This window comes from Struthio camelus, chromosome 1 (assembly GCF_040807025.1).
Source record: "Struthio camelus isolate bStrCam1 chromosome 1, bStrCam1.hap1, whole genome shotgun sequence".
In the NCBI taxonomy this organism is placed as follows: Eukaryota; Metazoa; Chordata; class Aves; order Struthioniformes; family Struthionidae; genus Struthio; species Struthio camelus.
The window spans coordinates 152,586,175-152,604,895 of record NC_090942.1 but is presented as its reverse complement, the minus strand read 5'-3'; the positions used below and the strand labels follow the sequence as shown (position 1 = coordinate 152,604,895).

General features: G+C 41.8%; 1 protein-coding gene across 23 annotated transcripts in view; it reads right to left on the bottom strand.

The window, feature by feature from the left end:
• Positions 1-274: 274 nt before the first annotated feature.
• MAP4K4 (mitogen-activated protein kinase kinase kinase kinase 4) overlaps positions 275-18,721 on the bottom strand; it is a 168,041-nt gene continuing 149,594 nt past the window's right edge. For 20 of the 23 annotated variants that reach the window (XM_068925062.1, XM_068924965.1, XM_068924999.1 and 17 more), the window contains 7 exons: positions 15,633-15,776; positions 9,767-9,901; positions 6,202-6,302; positions 5,320-5,469; positions 4,339-4,498; positions 2,142-2,281; positions 911-1,960 (listed from right to left, as the gene is read on the bottom strand). In XM_068925062.1, coding sequence (XP_068781163.1) covers positions 1,877-1,960; positions 2,142-2,281; positions 4,339-4,498; positions 5,320-5,469; positions 6,202-6,302; positions 9,767-9,901; positions 15,633-15,776 — 914 coding nt within the window. In that variant the 3' untranslated portion in view covers positions 911-1,876. Of the gene's footprint in view, positions 1,961-2,141; positions 2,282-4,338; positions 4,499-5,319; positions 5,470-6,201; positions 6,303-9,766; positions 9,902-15,632; positions 15,777-18,721 lie in introns of all 23 variants that reach the window. The other 3 variants (XM_068925104.1, XM_068925124.1, XM_068925132.1) reach the window with 1 other exon arrangement.

Here is an 18,721-nt window from a genome sequence, read left to right as displayed (position 1 = left end):
TGACTGAAGAGTACGTGTTCAAAAAGCCCTACCTGTCATGCCATGAAAGAAAGTTAACCGCAGCAGAAGACAAAGCCCGGGAAACACTGAGAGCCTGTTCACTGAATGAACAGCTTAAGGCAGCTGTCAACAAAGTACCCCACCAAAAGGATTAAAAAAAGGTAAAAACAAAAATAAAAATGGCTGAATCATGACACTGTGCATTATTACATCACCAACAGATTATTATACACTCAAGGTTTCTCAAGTAATGAACATGTAGCCATTAAACAAATTATTACTCTGAAGACATTTATTACAAATGTCAGAACTTATTCATAAAATAAAACTGACTTAAAAAACCAAAAAAAAAAAGGAAAGAAAAAAGCCAGAGCTGGGATCTTACATCTAAACACAGGTATACGCTGTTTTTATGAATAAGCAGTATTAACTACATTCTTAAAAGAGTTTTAGTGCATTGCATTCTTAAAAAAGAAAAACATCACCGCCCCAAAATGTTTCCTACAACATTTAACAGTTTAAAGAACTAGCCTAGTTATTTTTACCTGCCTGTTACTAAGCCCACGTTAGAAGAGTGAAACCTCTGGTTTTAGGCTAAATTCAGACTTCTATTAAGGATGAAATTGGTTTTAAAAAAATGCTTGCTTCCCAAATTTAGTAAGCAAATTACATTTATCAGTGTCTCACTGCCATAATGCTACCACTATTGCCCCAATGGACTACTCTCTCCTCCTGCTGAAACTTGCTACACAATAACAGTCAGAAACCTTTCAATCTGGTAGTTTTGGTATTAAGATTAAATTAGACATTAATGGTTTTCATCTAAAAACGTATAAACTAAACCACCTCTTTTATTTTACGCATTAAAAACAATGAGGTAGGCACAAAAAATAAACATATGTAGTTTGGATTTTATTTCTTTTTTTTTTCTTTTAATTCTGCGAGTGCAGACTGTGGTAAAACTGTTGTTGCACTTCTAGGTTTAAACAAAAATTAAACCTTTAACTGAGGCAGTGCTAATACTGTGACATAACCAAGATCTGGCCTAACACAGAATCATTATAGAAAATGAATTTTTTTTTCTTTTTTTTCTTTTTTTTCTTTTTTTTTCTTTTTTTTCTTTTTTTTTTTTTTTTATCATCTGCACATGTTTCAGGCAATACCTGGTACACAGAAAAAGACTAAAGTTATTGGCCAGGCCAAAATAAAACTGCAGAAACAAAAAAAACAAGAATTCCACCCCGACCCTTTCCCTCCCTCCCTGTCCCCAAGAAGAAGTTGTCCTAGTCACTGTCTCTTTCACATTTTATAAATATTAACTTCTTAAAACCTGCACCTTCCTCTTTGTCCACATATTGTCACATTACAAAAAAGAAATGTCAATTAAATACATTGTTAACATTACTAGACTAGATCTGCCCTCCGTTTCAGCAAGTCTGACTCTCAATACCACTTCTCAGCTTCTCTTGCCTGCCTCCTGTCCATTCAACAGCATGGTCATGGTAAGTCTTTTTTTTTTTTTTTTCCTCCCTTTCTTTTTTTTTTTTTTTTCCTCTGCCTCTGTTTTAACGCTAACAAACAGAGTCCTTCAAAGCCTAGGAATCCTGGAGCTGAAGGGAAAAAAAAGACCTGTAGCTTTCTAGAGTGATCCCAAATCTCAAAGACATTGTAGCACCTGATGGCAATATCTTTACAGCACCAGCTGCCTCGCAGCCTCAGTTGAAAAACGAAAAGAAACCTAACACCAGCGACGCCTGCACACACATTTACACAGAGTGCTGCCTTAGTGCAGGTCTGTACTCCAGTTGAAAATAATTCCGAGTTATGAAGACCTCCGACTCTGGATGTCAGCCACTCCTTGTCAAAGCCCACCGCTCTACCAGCTCAGAAGAGAAGTCCTGCCCAGGGTCATGAAATAGACTTGGCTGCTGCCACCCGACCGCACGGAGGCGAAGAAAACCTGCCAGGAGAAGAGATTCAGAAGTTCAAGCAAGGGAGCCGTGGCACGCCGAGTCTCACAGCTAGGACAGCAGAGGTTTTGAATTTGCCTTTACTGTCCGTGATGTTTACAGTGCGATTGCAGCACACGGCTGAAGCACACAGTTATAATCTTGGCAGGAAATCGGGGTGGGGAACTGTACCTTGTCATTGCGTTCACACAAGAACTTCAGTCTTTGTGCCCTTTTGTGCATGAACACGCCGTCCAAGTGTCCAGTTTCCACTGATCGTATTTCAATAGCTTTTTCTCCCCAGCCCATAATCTGATTGGATCGAATGTACGCTTTGGAAAAGACAGCACAACACGCAGCCAATTACTACAGGCAGAGGGCAACATGGAGTAACCAAAAAAGCAAAGGCCTCTCTATGCAATCGCGGTTACAAACGACCTGCATGTACAATATTATAACTACACACACGTTCAGAGTGCTATTTTCGTCTTAAACGTCTTAATGCTGTCTAAAGGGTTCTATTTTTTTTTATTATTATTATTATTTTCCCACGTGCTTTCTATGTTCTTGCCCGAGCGTTCATAACATAATGGGATCTTTGCAACCTGCACTTAAAGGGAAGGAGCACCAAGTTCTGCAGACTTTTTCCCTCAAGTTTGGCAAAGAGACAGGCTCAGTAAGGCGTTGACAACAAGGGGAAAATAGCACTCAAGATTTAAACAGACTAAATCTATCCCCTCGGGATGACTCCCCCAGCATCCATTCTGTGTCTTATGGTGTTATTTCCCCTCTCTGAAGGAGTCTGTCAGCAAAATAGAGAAGGCAGAGAAGAGAAGGGAAAGCTTGAAAAAAATTAGATAACATCCTTTAATGGGGGTAATACTTCAAAAAACTCTTTTCCTTCTTGAGAAATTCTGCTGGACTGAAAAGAATTCTCTAGATTTTAAAAAGAGGTTTATATTAGCTCTCTAGGTGGAAATAGTATTATTTGTCATACTGGTCTCCTTTGCACACAGACAAAGCAAAACTCAAACACTTTCCCTTAGAGTGTCTCTAGGCTAAATAGATTAGTACCAGCAGGAGGAAAAAAAATCTGTTCTGGACAGCAGTAGAAGTCAAATAAAGGAGAAAGGCACCAGCATTACGAAAAGGTATATTAAATAAGCAATTTGACAGATAGTCTTAGGAACTCTGCCAAAGATAACATATGGGAACTTAACAAGGAGTAAGCTGCTGCCTCTGATTCGCATTTATTTTTAACAGAAAATAAAATGAAAATCAATAGATCTTACTAATGATAATTTTAAAAAATAAAAATTTAGCAGTACTCTCATTTTTGCACAATTTTTTCATATTAATCTTCAATGAAATTAAACCAAATTATTTACTTCTGTATAAAGTACACACACAGCATCCAATACACCATCATGCTGGAAATTTTTTTATTTGTATATATGTTCGTGGTGGTAACTGGTTTCTTAAAACTGTCCGACAAGATCTCAGATGGCGGCAATTGCCTCAGAGCCACTTACTTCACAGGCATGTCTGTCCCCAAAGACTGAGGTCCTAGGCTCTACAATTTGCCAGTTCATAAATTCACTTGCTTTCAAAAGAGCTAGTCTAGAGATAATCAACATAGGAGTGAACATGCCATGCCTGAAACTTCTTAAAATTTCCTCCTTTATTATTGTTTGCATTGCTCTAACAGTTATCAGACGCAACCTCCTAACACACGGATCCATTCCAAAGTGAGTAAGCCCAATGTGTTTGCCCAACAACATAAAGCTTCAGCACTGACAAGGAGCAGCACAGGCAGTAAGGGTGTCTCTGCCAGCCAAGGATCCTGGCACGTACTTGTGCCCATAACATGTCTACGTCCATTTTACCATAGTTCATTGCTCCTGCTCTCAACTTGTAACTGAAGAGCTTATGCTATCGTGTTAGGGCAATCTAAAACACCAGAAAAGTAATCTGCAGGCAAACTACATTAAAAACATTAAACTGGATATATAGACTGTTAGCAACAAAGAACTACCCACAATAATATTCTGCTCGTCTGCCACCTTCCATGCCTTTATTCTGAAGGTTTTTCAAAACTTTGTTGCTGACTACAAAAAATTTTGTAGCAGCCCACAGAGGCCCTGGTGTTTGTTAAATGAGCTTGTTCGTTCATGGGCTCCACAACATGTTTGTCTAGATTTTGCTCTTCAAAATTCAGCAGAAAACAATCCGTAGGATTACTCTCCACTTTGCACAGCTGTTTTCCAGAAACATTACAGCATCACTGCTTCCAAATCTGAAGTCAAACCTGATGCATCTCCCTTCTGCCTACATGCACACACTCCTGCTCCCTAATTGCGTGTTATATTGATTCTCCTGGGGCACTTACCAACGGATGTCGGCATTTCTCCCCACTGCAGAACCACATCTTTGGTGATCCTTCCATACGTGTTAACATAAACTCCTTCATCCTCATAACAAACCAGCAGCTCCATTCCATCCGTGTTGGGGAGAATTATGATTGCATGAGGTTGGATACTACTCTGGATCTACAGAAGCAAAAGGGAAGACAAAATCTTTTTTTTTTTTTTTTTTAATGCCACAGAGCCTGCTCTGGCAGGAAGGACTGGGTGACCTTTTATTTTGGCAGATAGCAGAGCGGGGATTCACTCACTGTAGAGGTACTAGCTCTTTGCTCCCCCTGAGCTAGGCACCCTACACGGAGCCAATGAAGAGAACTCGGCACCTTTCAGGCACAAATCTTCTCATTCTAAGGCAGTCGTCTAAAAGCAGGTATGATGAACTGCTCTGTAGGAGCACCTGTTTCTCCCTGTCGGCAGAAAGGGAGCCTGGAGCAAACACTGCAGATGCAGACCTCTGCACTGTCGTGAATTAAAGCTAGGTGAGGTGCATCACACGCTGCAAGCCTCTCTGACACCTCTGTGTAAAACGAGCAACAGGAAACCTTGGTTTCTAAAGCCACCTGGCCTTTGCCAAGCCCATCAAACCCCATCAGTCGGCTGTCGTACCATAGGTACCGTCACCTTCCCTACAGCCCCTGCTGAGCATTTTCAGTAGGCTTTGCCATTAAGCTATTATCCCTGAAACAGTAACGTCAGCCCACTGCAGACTTGACTGGGCAGCTCCCAGCCAGTGAGATACACCAGCCCCAAAGATCAGATAGACAGTGAGTTGGAGAAGCTCATACATTCAGGTGGCCCTATCAGTTTGGAGCCCTCCACCTCACTGACCACTGCAGGCGGCTGCTGGTGGCTGACAGGGGCAGCCTAAGGCGTTGGTGGTTGAGGGGAAAGGAGTGGGGGGGAGCCAGAAGCGAAGAAAAAATCCCCACCCCAGGAACAAGTCTTACATGTGTTGGTAGATAAATATCATAGACTGATCCTGAATCCACATCAACAGCGTGGAAGCCAGCGCAGGAGCCATAGATTACTTTTAGCCTCTGACCCTCTTCTACAGTTAGATCCACCAGCAATGGCTTATGTACCAGTTCTCCAAATGACTGTAAGACAAGAATCAGTGAGGAGTGAGACTTACTTTACTACTGAGAACGTCAATGGCTTTCATAAAAAACATGCTCTAATGCACATATTGTGGGTTTATTCCTTCATGTGCCTCTGGCCTCCATTCAACAGAGCAGCCAAGCTAACATGTCTTCCAAGGAAAAAGACAGATTACTCTACACCCTGTAGCATTTCAATCACATAAGCTTTCGGGGGGGAGTTACTTCAGTTGGCTTGTTTTTAGTAAGAATTGTTTTCCCCACAGTCCAGGGCAATTTAAAACTCCTTTACTGCTGACTTCATATTGCACAGCTGGTAATAACTAATTGTCTGCAAATCAGTTTGGTAATGATACCAGCCAGCTAACTCCATTCTTGCAGCATGCAAAAAGTAACAATACTGAATATCATTTAATAACTTGTCCCGCTCACATGAAGTTTTTTAGACTGACTTCAGTTCTCTCTTCCTCATGCTTTATTTTTACAGAGGGGAAACAAACAGTTAGGTTGTTGTGTCACTTTGAGTCTTCTGATTGTTAGTTTACACTGTTTCAATTCAAAATTTTAGATATACTGGTTCTTAGAACTGAAAAGCTACTAAATTAAAATATTCAACAAATTTCATGACAGATCTACCAAAGAACTTGCAATACTGCCACGATAAAGCATCAGAACATTTTCATAAGAGGAGTAACTACAAGTGGATATGTCAAAATCCTACACGTGGCTTACCTTAAAGGCCATAAATTTGTGGTATGGCTTTGGTGCCCATGCATAGACTTCCACAGAACTCTTCAATGCAATTACCAAGAATTTGATTCTTTCATATTTTACTGAAATTAAAAGAAAAGAAAAAAGAATTTAGCTGTTAATTCCAAAATCATTTCAGTTACTTCGTAAAAGCAGAAAGTGACAATATTTCTCCATAGTTTTATACTTTGAAGGTTTTTAGTAACACTGCATTTTAGGATTGATAATTCTAAGTATTTTGACATATTTATTCCACAAAAATCTTCCCTCTTGTCAGTGTCACCATGTTTGGAATCACTTAGCCAGCACAAACCTATTTACAGTTATTTTTTTTCCCACGTTAGATGCTGCTCACTCGTCAAAAGAAGGAAAATTCAGTTTTCAGTCAGAGACATTTACTATAAAAGAAACCTATGACTGTGACAGAGTTTATTGGCAGTTAAAATCACTATACTGGCATTACTCAAAATATCAGTATATTTTGAGCTGACAGCAAAAATTCCCCAGAGGGAAGGAGGGAAAAAAAGGGAACTGAAATGAAAGTTAGAAATGAGTCCATTTCAAAAGCAAAAGGCAAATTTGATAGTGGAGCTCTTTCCTTTGTTCCCAAAGCCTGAGGTTACTCATTAGTAGGAAAATAAATTAAACTTAAGTAAAGAACAGAGAATAACCATTTTCAAACTACTGAAAAGAAAAACTGTTACCAAAAACTTCACAGAGAAAGACCAAGTTGCTGCCAAAGAGGCTCAATTTAAAGGAAACAGGTAGCTAAGCAAATGCAAAAAAAGTTAAACCATCTGAATTTTTTCTAATTGACCTTATTCCCTAATTCTGCAGTGAAACACAAGGCGCTCAGATCACCTTTACTGACAATTTTGTTGACACATTTTACCTTCGTAACACCTCAGAAGAGTTTTCCATTCTTTAAACAGGAGTCACTAGTTTCTCTAGGACATTTCAGAAACAAAATCCCAAAAGCAGATTCTCCAAGAATATATGAGACATTCTTTAATATTTCACAAATACTTTTTTTTTCCCAGAAACAAAAGCAGTAATTGTACCATTTTGGCCCTAAAAATGCTGCTGGGCAATGTTAGTCCAAAGACTTGAAAAAAATCACACCATTTACCAAGAACAGTAAATGTATCATTACACAGCAAATTGCTGCAAATTCTTGAATATGTCTCTGTTCCCGCATTCAAGCAGCTGACAAACCAACAGTCGAGGAAAGCTCTGTTTTGCTACTACTATTTTAAAGAGGGGACTGATGAAGTCTAGAAGTGCTGCTGGATCTGCATTTGCAACTGCCATCTAAATTTGGCAAGGAATATATCCTGGGGACTTCCAGAATGCTGAGTTTTGCTAGCCTGTTTCCAGAGCTCTTTTTTTTTTTTTTTTTTTTTTGGGGGGGGGGGGGGCAGGGGGGGAAGAATCAATATTATTCGGATAATACCTATTCAGCCTCAGGAGGTTTCTACTACCTCTTAACTCCAAGTTTTAGGGGAATATGATGCCTTTCAGAACCAGTGAGTAACCCCCTGCACCTCCACCTTCTACCATTATATCTCTGATCCAAACCTGATTTTGAAACAGGGCAAGAGTGAAAATCTCGGTCTTGTGAGGACAACATTGCTTTAATAAATGCTATTTTAATGCCTTTTAGATACCCTACTATCATACGAGTCTGTAGCTGTTCTCTCTTGGTAGGCAAGAGGGAGACAAAGCTATTACTTGCTCCCTTTTACTCTGCAGGGAAGGAAGAATACTGAATTATAAGTGTTAAAGGACTTGACGATTTTTCAATAGAAAAAAAAAGGTGTCAACCTCCACAGCTGTACTGACTGAAAAATAGTTTTTGTTCAGTCTTGTCTAGCTTACAAGATTTCTTGGAATCCTTTTTTTTTTTTTTTTGGTGGTGGTGGTGGAGGAGGGGGGCGTCAAATATAACCACCTTATCTGTGAAAGGGAACCTTTGATAATCCTCATTCTTAGCTCTGGGTACTATCTGGGAATGCACCCAAGCCTTAATTTCAAAAGAACAATTTATCATGCAGAAGAGCCAAAAGTTGCCTGAAGCAACTGAGAGCCACAAATACCATTTCTCCCTGAAGTCTGGGACCCCTGGTGCATCAAAGAGACAAGGAAGTGAGCAGTGCCAGCTGCGTCGGTGGCAGCTCCCAGACTTGCCGCAAGTGCAACTGTTTGCAGCGCTCATCCGTCTTAGGATGAAACACAGTCCTCCAAGAGGCCTCCCACTACCTGAAGAAATCTGCTGCACATTTTGTGGTTCACGGTAAAGCTCAGTGCCAGGCTGCAGCCCAGTGTAACAAATCACTCTTCATCTGGAAAAGAATGCCCTTTGTGCTCCTGTCCTTCACTGCTGGAAAGCGTCCTTTAAATAGCTGTTAATGTATTGTTAACGAGCCACTTCATTATGCTGCTGATACCCTGGGTTATGATACCAGAGAAGTACATTATGAATTGTTTTCTGGGTCAAGCTTTTGATTCAGCAGTGACTTACTGCGATATTTATTGACTATGCCCCACTAGCAGGTTTTTCCAAGAGCACGTGTATGAGAGCACGTGTCTGAACTCAGCCCGATTGCTGCTGCTCTGCATCGACGGATGCAGCCTGAAAGGTACTCAACTGACTCTTGAGAAAAAATCAAAGCAAAGGCAAGATCCAGGATCCACTAAGATGCATCATTTCAAGAAGATGGTATAAGGAAACTGATGCAGGAGAAAGAGCTCTTAGGTCATATCCCCACCTGCAGGGCAACAGGCTCACTGCATAGTCTGCTGACTGGGAACACGCTAAATGTCTTTCACTGATTTTGGTGGAAGTTTCTACAGCTAAATCCATTTAAATGAATTAAGACCATTCAAAAGCAGCCTTCCTAGTGGAGACATGCTTCAACCCATAACTATACTGCAGTGGATCTGAGAAGGCATTAGGAAACATCATGGGGTATGGTGAATCAATGAATCATCGGGAAGTTAAACATATGCTTCTGCTCCCAGATGCCCCTCCAAAGCTAGCACACTAGCTGGCCTTGCTTTCTCCTTTTTTTTTTTTCAGTCTTTATGATCTACATTAAAAAGGAGACATGTTATCACCCTGTTTCAGCATGTGATTCTGTCATGATAAAAGTTCAGAGAAACCCGTTAGCACAGAGAACGGCAACCGGTCAAGAAGAGCCACCCTGTTGCATGAAGGGTCTAACAGAGGTGGCTAGGCGTTATCAGCCCTCACTGTCCGTATTACCACCCTCCTGGAAGTTGCTTCCACCATGGGAAGGAGAGAGAAGCGGATCTGTGCCTGCTCCAGTTCACAGCCCTGCATCCCACTGCAAAGCCTCTTCCATATTCAGTTTAACCAACAGGTTGGCAGCTATTCTGGCACTTTACCAGATAAGTTCGCCCTTAGGGATAGGGAAGACGGCCAGAAATAGAAACAAATCCTAAGCCCAGCAGCTACATGCACCACAGTCCTCTGTCTCAGCCAACTTTTATCCTGACAGATTTGACTATCTCCTTTGCTACTTACCAACTTTATAGTGCACACAGCCTTCCAAGTCGCCCACAGTTGTCCAACCCTGTTTCTTTTCTACTTCAGGATCATTGTGAAGGATTTTATTTCTTAACCAGGACAAATAGTAGACTCGCAACTTGTTCTTCTTACCTAGCCACAAAGTGAAAAAGATTGGTTTGTCACCACAGAAGGATAAATGTGACACTTTCCCCACCCAAACAAACAAATAACATCCACAGAACAAACCAAAATAACAATGAAGGAGAAACTGCTGCAAGCAGAGTGATCTCCCTCAGCATTTATGTCCACAACAGCTTTATCTGAGACTCCACCCAAACGTACACTAGTTACAATCAGCGACAGAGAGGCATGGCAATACCACTCGAACATAAAATGACAGACACAGGGAAACAGGTCTTTGGTTTTCTGGTTCTTAGGACTCAAATAAGTTTTATTTTAAAAAGAGACTATAAGCTCACAAAAATGACCCCAGAGATTCATGCACTGAGATAAAAAAAAAAAAATGCAACTGAGTCACAACAGCTCTTTTTTGCACAGAAATTTAGGAGAGCAGCACAACAGAGCCTGAGGCCTAAAAATTATCCACATAGCTATCGGAAAGGAGGAAGCAAAAGCAAAGGCGAACCAATCAAATTTGATTTGGTAATCAAATATATTTTATAAATTCTTCACGGTTAGCTAGTGACCAGGCCATTTCCATCACTTAAACCATCCACTGAGACACAGGTCAATTTTTATTAAGATTGTTCCTTATTCAACTGGGGGAAATGTACACCAAAGAAAGCGTTAAATAAGCTCAAAGTATAGCTACTCTACACCCATTCTGTTTTAAGTAAAAACGTACAGTATCTCGAACTGCAGCGGGAGAATTCCCCTTAGCTCACGTAAATTTGATCAGCTTGCTCAGAGCTGACAACAGCTTTGTCAGCACACTTTCCCTTGTGCTCCAAGGGGTGTAGGCAATACTTATCAGGCTGCAAACTAAGACTCCAAGAGATGCTTCTTCTCCACAGGTGAGAGAATCTAAATACTTGCTCACGTTGAGCTATCTTCAGCTGACATCCTATCTATCGTGGTCATTAAAACACCGCTCAGACTAACGGAATGCCTCCTCAGATGCAGAACAAGGTTCACAATAAAATTTATCAGTGCTTCTTTAACCATTAACAGCCTACAAAGCATTTGCTGAATTAGTGAGAAATAGGTCCTAACACGCATCCTCAAAACTTGCATCCTCCTTCCTCCAACCGCTTTCCTGTACAAAGCCATTCAAGTCCCGCAGATGAAACCAGAGGTGAGGAAGAGAGATCTTTGACTAGGAGCCACTAAACAAGGCTTCATGAGGTGTCTGCTTGAGGAAAAGAAATAGGATATGCTCTCAGGGACTTGACTTGTCAGCAGAGTAGCTCCACGTTTCCCTGTTAAATAAATGCTTTAGCAGTTGCTATGAGGAACCCCTGAGACTGTGGAGAGGTTTCTCATGACCCCTGGAGCCGAGTTATATAGCTGACCTGTATGATGCTCAATGGAAATGGTCTGCGCTGCTTGCGAAGTGACAACAGCATGAGCCTACTCTGCAAAAAGCCATGAGCCACCAAGGTAGTCCACTTGGCAGCCTGCCAGCCAGATCCAGTTATAGGGCAATCAATCCTGTTCAGCTAATGTCGTTAATTTGCCTGCAAGTTTTCACACAGTGCCTACTGCTGCACCAGTCCATGGCTAGCTGCTCATTCAGGAGGAGGCGATGGGAGCACGGCAGCAGAGGACACCTGCTACAGCAGTACACAAAGTCCCAGAGTTGAGAGCTTCCTAGTGTGCCGAGCTGGATCCCCATGGGGGTCTCGGAGCTGGCACACAGCCCCTTCCCTTGACTGAAGAGGCTCGGCTGCAGAGGCTCGGCTGCGCTGGCCGGGATCACGCAGCAGACACAGGCGCTCAGGAAAGGCATGCTGCAAGGGCTGGAGAAGCACATGTGGAAGGAAGCACAGTCAACAGAGACTACTCTATTGACACCAGTGCCATCAATCTTTCCATTACAAAGACGCACAGTCTAAAAGATCCCTTACGGGATTAGTCGGAGGGAGAAGGGCAGGAAGACAAGAGCAGGCAGCCTGAAAGTGACAACCTGTTCACTGAGTTTAAACATAAAGTGGAATTTGAGACCCATTTTCAAACACTGGATCTGCTATTTCATTCTGAAAAGCCCCTTTGCTCTGATGGCACCAAATGAAATGTGAGGCCACATCATGTTGTCCTTTGTTTTTCTCCTCTACAGAGGTGGAGAGCAGTCCTGGCAGCAAGTGAGCACCCTGAGTTATTATCTGACTTCATATTTATTGAGCCAAGTTTCATGGAGATAAAGCTTCACCACCACCACAGCTCTTGAAGATTAGGTAAAGATACCAGAGCACAAAACAGTAGTCCCAGAGAAGTCCCACATCTGACTAAAGTAAGGGCCTCTCACAAAAGGACTGCAAAAGAGAGTCAGCAGGGACGGCTTGGGAAAAACTGGAGCAGGGGACAGTTCAGACCAGAAAATACTACAATTCTGGGCAAGAAACAACAGCTCACAGAGCACTGGAGAGCTCAAGGTTAGAATGACGGTACTGACTGTTTATGAAACCATGACAACTCCCTGCCACTCAGACATTTCCACAGCTTCATCCTCCCCAGTAGCTTAGTCAAACTTTAAGACTCAGAACACATAGCACACATGAGAGTTTCCCAGCACAAGGCCTTTTTTTTTTTTTCTCCATGTCTCCTCACATGATATGCACCAGGGTGTTTCCCTCCAACCAGAAACATTTTTCAAAACAACAACAGAAAAACATCTCAAGTGTGTTCCCATTGTGTTTTAGTGTCTAGATCACAAGGAAAGTCACAAGACAGGAAATTCCTCCGCCTTTCAGCAAGCTGACAGAAAAAGAACATGACCACTTAGTAATATTAACATGGCAATGCATGTATTCCAACAAGTTACGCCCCTCTTAATATTTAAATTGGAGAGGCCGGTTGGAGGGATTAGATCCTTCTGCTTGTTAATCTATACCAGTCAGTACAAATAGCTTGCAAAAATCCTTCCTTCTTTTTTTTTTTTTTTTTTTTTTTGGGGGGGGGGGGGGGAGGGGTATCAGGGTGAGAGTGGTAATTATTATGGCCATTAAATAAGGAGGAAAAAACCTCTGCTCCAGTCATTAAATAAGGGGATCAGACAGTGACTTCTATGAGAACTCCCAGTTCTGGTTCTACCAGACATCGTTTCAAATGCAAAGTCCCTTTTCCTATACTGAGTTTTTTGTTTTTATTTTTGCTGTGGTTTTTAATTATTAAGCAGGAAGATTCCAACCAGTTCTTCTGCCCTGCCATCCTGTTCTACCTTCCTGGAGCGCCACAGTCATTCGACTGTGCTTACAAAACCCTTACAAACGGAGCGTGTTCTGTACGCACGTCGTTACTTTGTTTTTCAACATTTTCATGACTCTCACCTGAGCATCTGAAACTGTTTTTGCCTCCCAACTCTATAAACTGATTAACTCGTGTGCTTTAACCTGCAGAGCTGCCTTGTACCATGAGTTGCAGCTCAGTATCAGAAGCTTTGTTGTCCATGTAAGTTTTGCACTCAAGAAACATACTGGGGAAAAAAAATGATTTCAGCTTTTCAAAATTAAAATTCTGTATTTTAAAAGCAATTTTAGGTGACAATTTCCTCAAAATTCTAATGCACAGCAATGTCTTCACACAGCGAGTGATACCTTTCAAATCTCACTACCACGAGCACATCACTTCCTGAAAAAGCCAAGTGAACATATGGCTTGTGGAGCAGGAATGAACTGAGCAGTGCCCAAAGTGGAACGATAGCTGTCACTTGCCGAAATCCTGAAACAAAGCATGGAGCGACTAAATGCACCATTTCCAGAAATACAGTTACGTTTCAACTTTGCCCGTTTACTTGGGGAGGTGGAGCAACCCACATACATAGCAAACAAAAAGAGAGTAAGAAAAGTTCAGCATGAGGGTAGGTTAGACTGAACATTACAGCATAGAAGTCAAAAGAGTGAGGAAGGGAGGTCTGGCAATAAAGTGATAATGGTTTCCTGAAGCATGTTCCCCAGGTCCGCCTCTCGGTGGGCACAAATACCTCTTTCCTTCCATGTACTCTAGGTAACCTCCCATAAAATGCAGGATAAGGGACAAAGATGAAGGCATAAACAGCCAAAGATCAGCCGATTTCTTAAGGGTTAATGTAGCGTGTCTCAGCAGAGGAAGCAATAGTTTTGAAGGAAACAAAAAAAACGGATGTGCCAGGGTATTCGGATCGTGACTGACGCAAACATAAATAAACCTAAAACAATTACACACGAGATTTAATCACAGACACTTGTCATCTGTGTAGGATATGCTTCAAACCAGCAGATTTTACACAAGCTGCATTATACAATACTTTTGCTGATGACGTCTACTATACAGTAAACTCTGTCAAATGATTTTTCTCACATAGGCATTCATTTCTAACGCACAACTCTGTGTTAGACATCAAAGGGACGTCGAAGAGGACACGCAAGAGGCTGAATGATTTTTTTTTAGTCATCCTTGATTCATTTTTTTCTTTTCAAACATTCTGCAGCATAGCTGTACCTGAAAACTGAACAAGCTAACAAGCCAATAAAAAATACAGTTGTTGAGTTGTTTTGAATAGAAATAAAGTCCAGTGTTGATCATACTAGCACAGGCATGCTTCTTTGGACCCATAGCATAATACCACTAATAAAATAAATTGCCTGAGCGTATCTTTACCAGTAGCCCTGGCAGACACAATCCTTACTGACTACTTTGAGTCCCACAGAGCCTACCCTGGTGGCACACAATAGAGCTTTTCCTTTTGCAGAAGCGTTGGGAGAGCCAGAGAGCTCCTCTACCGGAGCCAGAGGGGTTCCGGAGCCTCAACAAAATATTGAATAGTTTGAAGAACAACACGCTTCCACAGTGCGAAACTCCGCATAACATCCTCTCTCTTGCACGCAGCATAGCAAAGATTAAGTTCACAAACAAACCAAAACAAAAGCAAAGGTAAACGGCTGAACTATACCTGTGAAGAAAGATTAACAGTACACCACATCAAGTTGCTTAACAGCAGAATAACCTTATGCAATAACTCTCTGGAGCCTAAGAGTCTGGAACCTCAAACTTTATAAAACACACTTTTCATCGGCACATACAAAACAAACGCAACCATCACCACTACCTTTCATCTCCTATTGCTTAGTTGTCTGCTGTTGCATCCAGGGAGAGATAAGGACAAAAACTGCACCAATCCGTCTTCTCACATCTGTAATCTCCCCCGCATGCATACTGCACTCCTCTCTCTCTCTCTCTCACACACACACAAACACATGCTCCATGCCATTCTTATTTCCCTACTTTGCAAGAACATTTCCCGTTCTATAAACACACAAGATGTCTTTAAGCCCACGTAGCAAATCACATTTTGATTAAAAAGAGGCCAGGTTCAAACTAATCACGCAAGAGCTAAAGAATGTCATTTTTTACGACTTCACAAAACATTAACTTATGGCTCCCAAACACAGAACAAATAAAGCCGGACCCTTCCACCAAGTCTGTGTAGCTTTCTGAGCAGCTACCTCACGAGAGGAAAAACAAGGGGCAAGTAGGCACAGGGTGTTGTATGGAAAATGACTCATTTGCAGAAACAAACTGAATACTCAGAGAGGTGAAATGATGGAAAACCCGTCAATTTCAGTCAAGTCAGGACTTCCCCTCCAACATAGAGATTGCCAAGAGAAGTTTTTGCCATGCCATGCCAGATAGAGCAAAAAAAAAGACACTGAACAGTTAACTTTACCGGAAATCGTCACCAAGACATTCAGCCCTTCAAGTACATCCATTTGCTGGAATCGTCTTCGATTGATGAGTGGATAAACCTTCCCCTGACCACTTCTGTCTAGCAGCATCAGACCACTTTCAGTGCCCACTAACAAGTTCACTCCTAGATGAAACAACAGAAACAGAGACCCAGGTGAGCAGGCAAATTTTACACATACATTGATGAACTGATGCTTTACATAGCAATTGTCTTGTTTCAAGTATGCCTAACCACTGCTGGTTGCCCCCTGCCTGCCAAATTGAAGACCTCATGAAGTAGAGGCTCCCTTAACTAACTGCAGCCAGGGGCTACTGACACAAATTTGCAGTATACAAGACAGTGGAAGACTGGTATACCGCAGAGAGTTTTCTAGCGCACCAGTTTCCAAGCAAAAAGGCACGCCAACATTGGAGAGGGGGTGAGGCATGAAGTGGTACCCAAGCTTATATACCCTGAAGGGTCTATTAGCTGTTGGTAATGGGCCTGGCTAACAGGATGCTAGACAAGAATACTGCAAAAAAGCAGTGGCAAGGTCTTGAAAGGGCCAATGGGAGGAGAAAACTGGTCTTCTCCTGTAAAAGGATGGGCACAGGGTTGGCTCACAACCTCCCAACAATCTGAAATAGCAGAATTCTGGTTAAAACATCTTTTCCATTTACATTTTAAAACTACAGCAATGATTTTAATCTGGTGTTTCCAAGCATTCACAGATTGCTTCTAAAGATCATGCAAACATAAACGAGAAAGGTCAGTAGACCAGTTTCTTTATACAAAGGCCCACACTTCCCCTGGAACATTCTTTAAGAGTCCACAACACCTTAGAATGTGAAACCAATTATATTTCCCCAGGAAAAAAAAATACAGTAGGAATAGGTTCTAAAAACCAATTAATATATGATCACTATACAATTTCATAACCATTTGCAATCATTATTACAGCGTTTCAGTCCAGGATCCTACAAATTGTGCAGAAACAGGTCAAATACAGTACACGGAATGGAAATCAAACCAAATGCAAGGCTCGCTTTATTAGACTTCTGTGTTGCAATCATGATGTTAAACTTGTTATCCTTAAGCTTAATAAAATAATGAAATAATAAAATAGAAATTTACACAAAAGATAATCATAATTATATTGCTAAATGGCCTTAATCCCTAGTCAGACAATTATTCCCAAGATATAACTATAATGGAGCCAAAGGAAATATCATACAGACTGATCACATAACAAAGCTCTTCTAAAGTTGTCCCAGTGCAAGGGAGCCTGTATATCAGTACACACAGTCTGGATCTGTAGCAATGACAAAACACGATAGTCTGCTGGCTCACTAAGAAGAATCTGCCTGCTGTCTCTGCCTCCTTTTTCACTATTCACTATTCATCCCTGAGACATAAGGAGCCGACCCAAACACTACCCTACCTACCACACATGCAAGTGGTTTGCAAAAGGGAGGGCGTTTTCACCCTAGCCCCAAGGGAGGCAAGGCATGAGGCTGGCCGGAGGATGAAACACAGACACGACCTGCGGAGAGCTCAGGAACCATCACGCTGCTCCGGTCTCCCTCTCTTGCCTTCTCAGCAAGGAAACCTCAGAGGATCCCCGGAAACTACCGCCTCTCCTTGCTCAGACTCGCGTTTCAAAGCGCCCGGCTCCCAGCCTCTCCCAGGGAAGCAGTCTCAAACTGGGAAGAGGAGGAAAGAAGAAGGGTGCAGGGGGTGCACCAAGGCAGGGTCCAGGGCAGGGTGCAGTAGGACCAAACTAGCCGAGGAAGCGCCAAGTACTTGGTCTTGTTACTGCAGCTCCCTGATGGAAAGACTAAAGCTGTAAGCGATTCAGCTTTCATACATATTTTTGTATTTTTTCAGTGTGGTTTATAGTTCAAACAAAGCCACATGCAAACTGCTCCCTCATGGTCTATTCCTCTCTTTGCACCCCAGGGCTCAAATGCTTCCTCCTCCACCCTCATCTTTCTCTGTTAGCTTTGCGCTGCAGTTGTTTCTGCTTCAGGTTTCTACACTCGCCGGTCCACGATGCCTTTCCTTAGCTATATGCATCTCAAGATGAAACTAATGAGGTACTATGCTGGTGGCAGGCAGTGCCTGTACTTTAAAATGCAGGCATTGTCTTCACTCACAGCCAGCCAACTTCTCCTACCTCCACCCTACAATTAAAGCTGTTCTGATTTTTCAAACAAATGGAAACGCTGCCTATAAAAAGTACAGGCTCTTTGTGGAGACTGACCTTAAAAATCTACGGTACCACATCCCAGGCATTAACATTAACTTTCACCACTTAGTACTAGTATCACAGAACTAATGTAATTGGCAACCTCCCAGGTACTATGAACATCACTAGAGGTAAAACAAAACAAGCAAAGAAAGACCCCTCTTTTTAGTAAGAAACAACAGCATGAAATGGCTTAATTTGCTGTAGGGAAAAAAAAACCCTAAACTTTATCAAGAAGTAAGCATGTGTACCAGCTTACACCACTCTCAGTTTGGCCCTAAATATTCAACAAGGAAGAGCTTTGTTACAGCTGTAAAACACCTCTAGGATTTTACACTTTAAATCACCGTAACAGTCAGATAAGTAGATCAAAGAAGCATAAAGCCATTAACACAAACTGCTACTGGCAAAACAAGGCAGATCAGAGAGACTATGAGTCATCTTTACTGATCCTATACAATTTCCCGCTGCCTTCACTCTCTCGCAGTTGGAAAGTTTACATTTGCACAAATCTCTTCATTTTATCAGAGAATTATTCATATGAATGCATGCAGAAATTGCATTTGGGTGAAAATTCTTACCAATGAACTCTGGAAAGAAAGAAAAAAAAGCAGCTAGAAAGACAATAACGTGTCAGGGGGCTGCTATTTAGGTGACATGGCTTTGCAGGCAAGAGGCGTAGGACAACAGTGCTGTTCTGAGAAACAGGAAGACTGGAAATAACCTGAAAAGTTAGGTAAAGCCTTGCAAAGAGCTATGTAGATGTAAACAAGGAAGTGCACTGTGCTGCTATATACTTATCATCTGACTTTGAGGAAAGGCCAACTCTCTTCTTGATAGT